The 5,724-nt window shown below is 57.7% G+C and overlaps 1 protein-coding gene across 1 annotated transcript; it reads left to right on the plus strand.

The window, feature by feature from the left end:
* Positions 1-345: 345 nt before the first annotated feature.
* Positions 346-5,397, plus strand: LOC311173953 (proline-rich protein 29-like; the record flags this gene model as incomplete). The annotated part of the gene is made up of 5 exons (XM_084238038.1): positions 346-417; positions 1,250-1,325; positions 1,491-1,572; positions 5,114-5,184; positions 5,369-5,397. The coding sequence occupies 5 exons, from the start codon at positions 346-348 to the stop codon at positions 5,395-5,397; spliced, it is 330 nt and encodes a 109-aa protein (XP_084094164.1).
* Between the last annotated feature and the right edge of the window lie 327 nt (positions 5,398-5,724).

Raw genomic sequence — 5,724 nt, forward strand, 5'->3', positions numbered from 1 at the left:
CCTGCAGCTGTGACATGGTTGCCAACTGTCTTGTTGACTTCTGCGGGCCTTGGGAGGAGTATTGAGAGATAGTCATGGAGAGGAGGAGAAACAGGAGAGAGAAGGTCAGAGAAGCCCAGAAGGAAGACTTTCTGGGGCCTTGGAGGCCCACTGGGCTCCTAGCCCCCTGGCACTCCTGCCTGCCGTGTACCCAGTTGTTGCAATGCATGTAAAGCTCAATAAAAGCCTGAGAAACCCGCCAAGGGCTCCAGACTCCTCCTTTACTCCATCTGCCGGATCAGAAACCCTGCTCAGTGCCCTTCCTGCCACTGCACTGGCCCAGCTCCATGAGCTGTCCCGGGGCTCATGGGTCTTTTTGACATCCTCCCAGAGGGCCCCTTCCTGATGCAGGAAAAAGTGGGGACTCCACTCACCAGAGTATGGGGGGCAGGAGAAGGGGGAGAGGTGCAGGGGAGGAGCAGGCTCACCGCAGGGCTGCCCAGCTCATTCTCGGCATGTGGGGAGAGGCACATGCTTCTCACGCTCAGGTGGTGGGTTTCCCACAGGGTGCTGGCCAAGGCCCCCAGGAGTTGTCTTTTTTTTTTCTTAGCGTAGAATATCTGGGGTACAGGGCAGAGGTGCAGGGGGTGAGAGGATTCACCAGAGACAGTGGGGACCAGAACAGGCAGACTGACCAAAGCACACTGCTGAGGGGAGCCGCGGGGAGACAGGAGAGGTCTGCTGTGCCACGTGGGCAGCTCCTTGGCCGGGGATGGGACTCAGGCCACAGTGGGGATGGTGCTGAGACTCAACCCCTAGGCCCCAAACTGCTGGAGCCCAGATCTCACCCATCTCGCCCCGGCCTCCCTTCCTGGAATTCAGCCCCAATAAGTCTTCGGGGACACCCTGCAGTGTTCCGAAGAACTTGTTCTCACAAACACCAAGGAAGATGTTCCAGCCCCTGCTGGCCCCCCACTGCTCCCCCCACGGCGGCCCCCCCCCACCCCATCCAGACCCCTACCCCTGGGAAAGCCGAGGAGCCCCTCCCGCAGCGAGGGTGGGCGTCCCGCCTTTAAGATGAACTGGGCTCCGAACCTGAAACTACCTTTATTTGTAGTTGGCTCAACAGCAAGATGCCACCATCCACCAGCGCAATTACAAAACTGTACAGGGGGTACAAAAACAGGCCCTTAACTTCATTACCCGTCTGCAAGCCCCACCCAGCCCCTTCTCAGCCTGGCCTGGATCAGTCTGTCTCCCGCTCCTCTAGCCCTGGGTGACCATCCTGCAGCTCCTCTCCTGGGCCGTCCCCCCGCCACCCCAGCAGCCAGGCTGCATGAAGGAAGGTGAAACTCAGGACTCAGCCCCTTTTTCTCCTCTCTGCCCTGCACATTCTCTGGGCGTCCACACTGCACCCCACCTTCTGCTCCCGGGGGGCTGGGTGTAACAGGGAAGCCTCTGGGGTGTAGCCCGGGGTCGGTGTCTGGCAAGGCCTGCTGAGCCCCTCCTAGACCTGCTGGAGCTGATGATGCTGCAGAACGCGCAGATGCACCAGCTGCTGCTGGGCGGCCTGGTGGCCCACCTTGGCCTCAGGTACATGGGTTGGGGCTGGGGTAGGGACCCCTTCCTGGAGAAAAAGGATCAAGCACGGAGAAGCAGGAAGCCAGCCACACCTCCTTGGCTGGGTGTGGCACTGTAGTGCCAGGATGGGCACAGAGCAGTTATCTATGATCCGAGCAGACTGGGTAAAGGAGGAGTCCTGGAACCCTCGGTGGCTTTCTCAGGCTTTTATTGAGGCTTTGCATGGAGTGCAGCAACCAGGTGCACGGCAGGCAGGGGTGCCGGGGTGCCAGGAGGCCTGAAGGCCTCTAAGCCCCCAGCAAGTCTCTCTGGCTTCTCTGGCTTCTTTCTCCCCATCTCTCTCCTGCCTCTTCTCCTGCTTCTGCCTCTTTTGGTGACTGCCCCAGTACTCCTCCCATGGCCCACAGAAGTAAACAACACAGCTTACAGCAGTGTAACCACTGCAGGAGCCCCATCAGGCAGGGAGATCCTAAAGGGTGGAGGGCAGAAAAGCCTGAAAACCATTTACCTAATTTTCCACCCCCTCAGGGTTTTCTGCCATACAATCTATATACAAGTATATACAAGTTTCCTTTAACAAACACAAACACAGCAGCCATGGCCCCCAAAAGAAAATACAAAGAACACAAATAATTCCAGGCAGGGCACCAACCTTGTGGCAAAAATTGATCATGGGCGCCAGGAAATGATCCATCACTTCTGCTGCCGAAGGCACCGCTCATACAAGGGAGGAACCACTCAGGCATCTGCCGTCACACACCAGGAGCCGTCAGGTTTCCTGGCCTTCTCTGGCTGTAGTGTCGGCCACAAGCCACACACAGCACCCACCCCCAGGATGCACTCACTCGTGGATTCGTGATTCTGTACCTTGGGGTAATCACCCAATCCTCAGGATTTTCTGTCTACAGTTGCTCCAACACTCGGCTTTCAGAGCCACCGATGGGACACGCAGACCCCTGCACTCAGGCCAACCCATTGCACAAGCACATGGGTCGGGGATCTGTGGATACAAGCTCCACACGCAGCCTCTCTTGGGTCCCCTCTTTGGCTGTGGGCTCCACCACAAGCCATGTTCCCCCCATCCCCCGAAAAAGGGTTCCTCAGCTCCTCACTCTCACTCAACAATGAGCAGGGCGTCACCCACAGGTGATTTTAAGAGACTCACTGGCCTTCTTGAACATGCTTAGGCTGCTTAATAGCCACTCAGGGCTTCCCAATCTCAGCACCAGCTTTTGCCTTTCTAAGTTGGCTTTTTTCCTCTGCCTAGCTGCTGGGCAGTATAAACACAGAGGCCCACTGGCCACTCCCAGATTCCCATCTCCTGGGGTGTACAAACAATAAACAAACACAAACAATACCATCCTCCCCAAGGGTCCCCCCAAAATAACATTACCCTGCCAAAGTTCTCTGCCTTCTGGCAGGATTATCAGTCCAAGTTCCTTGTGTCAGCACTGGGCGAGCTCCAAATTGTGGTCCTTTCTTCCCCGATGATACTCTTGCCTTAGGGACCCTGGGCTGGTCTTTGCAGGCCATCACCTCCTTCACTTGAGGTCTCATCCTGCAGCTCCTGGACCTTGTCTACCTCCTGTGCTCCTGCAGCATCTCTAGCTCTTCCCACAGCTCCAAGACTCTGGTCACCACCTGTGCTGCCATGGCATGTCCAGCATTGTCACAGGCTGTGGGGTAAGTAGTGGGGAAAAGCTCGAGGCTTTTCCACCCTCCCACTGCTCATGTGCACTCGGCCAAATGGCATGGCGCTGTGTGGCATGGCGTGGTGTGCATGACGTGGCGCAGCACAGTGCAGTGCAGTGGAGTGCCGAGGAACAAGGAGTGCATTGGAGTGGATGGAGGGGTGTGGCACAGAGTGGCAGAGCATGACAGAGTGTGGCAGAGTGCGATGGAGTATGGCGACAACAGCAGAGAGCATGAAGACACCAACAGGGCTACTAGAACCAATATGAACCTACCCGGTATGGGTTGGTTGTGCTACACAGGCAAACTCAGTCTGCTACTCCCCAATCCCTCCTGAGATCTTCAGAGGGCTCCATACCCATCTGCATCAATCCATCCTGCCGACTACGCCAATTGTAGTGCCAGGAAGTGCACAGAGATGGTTATCTATGATCCGAGCAGACTGGGTAAAGGAAGAGTCCTGGAACCCTTAGTGGCTTTCTCAGGCTTTTATTGAGGTTTTACATGGAGTGCAGCAACCAGGTACAGGGCAGGCAGGGGTACCAGGGGGCCAGGAGGCCTAAAGGCCTCCAAGCCCCCAGCAAGTTTTCTCTCTGGGCTTCTCTGGCATTCTTTCTCCCCTTCTCTCTCTCCTGCCTCCGCTTCTCTTGGTAACTATCTCAATACTCCTCCCATGGGCCACAGAAGTAAGCAAGATGGCTTAAAACAATGTAACAAATGCACGTGCCCCATCAAGCAAGGCAATCCTTTGGTGAGAGTGTAGAAAAACCTGAAAACCATTTATCCTACAGATACCTAATATATGCCAGCTCTAGTCAGCTTCCATTGGGGGGGAGGGGGTGCCCAAATCCAGATCACCCAGGCCTCTTTCCAAGGAGGTTTCCCACTGGACTGCAGGCCCCTACATTGACAGGTACATTTTACTGTGGCGCCTGCAGGTCCTAACAATTATTAAGGTGAACATGTGAACGAGTTAAGGAGTAAGAATACAAGGCAACTGGGCCTGTGACTGGCGCATGGAGAGGTAAAAGGTGAAAGTGTGGGTGCACAGTGATTGGGGAAAGAGGAGAGTCTCCTCGGAGGAGACTTACAAACATCCTTGAAGTCCAGGGAGGATTTGGAGGTCAGAGGAAGCTGGCAATGTATCCACTGAGCAGCCCTTGACATGAGCGCCCCAGCCCACTGGCTCCAGGCCTGGGTTGCCGTCAGGGGCAGTTCACCAGACTCCCCATCAGTCACTGGGGAGTCACCCCAGGATTCCTCTAATCTTGGCTCTGCCACGTATTAGCTGGGTGACCTTAGACAAGTTGCTCAACCTCTCTGAGCCTCAGTTTTCCCCACCTGCAAAATAAGGACTAAATGTCTCCGGAGTGCCTCGCTGCATGCAGTCACTGCGCCACTCACGGCAGCCGGTTGGGATGGCATCTGGGGATAAAGTTTAGGAGGCTGGAGGATGGGGTTTGGGGAGCCAGACATTATCATCTCCCCTCCCCTCTGCACTGTCCCAGGTCTACCTGGAGGGCCAAGAGGAGAGTGAGGCGGAGGAGCTGCTGGAGGCCCAGGAGGAAGGGCCTCTGGTGCTCCACCACCACTACATGCCCTGCCCGCTGCCCACTCTGGGCGCCCTACCACCCTGGCCAGCCTCTTCCTGCCTCCTCCCCCACACCAGCCCCACGTGCAGGACATGACCAGGACTCAGCCCTGCCCTCCTGCCTTTGGGAAAAGGGGCGCGTAACTGTGGCTGGGGGTCTGTCCTGACCTGGGCTGGGCTGGAGAAGCTGGTCAGGGGCTGGAGATACCCGAGGGTGAACCCCTGGAGGCCACCTCAGATGGGGGTCTTTCTTTTCTCTTCTCATCTCAGGAGAGCTGTGCCCCCGCCCCCACCGCCCAGTGCCACAGGGACTGTGGGTGCAGATGTACCTCCGGCTTCAGGTGGGCTTGGGTGCCTGGCAGTGGAGCCCAGCCGTGGGGTACTCAGGAGTCCAGGGGCTCATGTTTCCTGGGCCTGGGGGGCTCCTACTGCCACCGCTATAGGCAGCTGGGCTATCCCCTCCCCTTTCCCTCTTTGGGGTCCATGAGGCAGGAGGGAGTCGCATGAGGTGCACTCTCCCCGCAGACTACTATGATGCCCAGAGCTTACCCTGAGGACCGCGCAGGCTTCACTGCAGGGCTGGAGACAGCCCCACATGCCCTCTAGTCCCTGCTGACTCTACACCCGTGCCTGGCAGCCCTTCTGCCCACTCAGCCTCAGCCAGTACCTCCCTCATTCCCCCCCCAAACCCTCCCCCCACCCCAGTGAATGAGCCCCTCGCACTGGCCTGCTCTGCTCTGGAGCAGGAGCCCGCAGAGCACCGCCCAGGCCCGAGGCCTGTGAGCGCCCGTTCTGCCCACTGTTTCCTGCCTGGGCAGAGGGAGGCCTGGGTACCAGGGCCCACCCCCCCGCCCCTCTCTCCCCTGTCTCTGGCATGGCCA

Source organism: Talpa europaea (genome assembly GCF_964194135.1).
Source record: "Talpa europaea genome assembly, chromosome: 7".
NCBI classification, from domain to species: domain Eukaryota; kingdom Metazoa; phylum Chordata; class Mammalia; order Eulipotyphla; family Talpidae; genus Talpa; species Talpa europaea.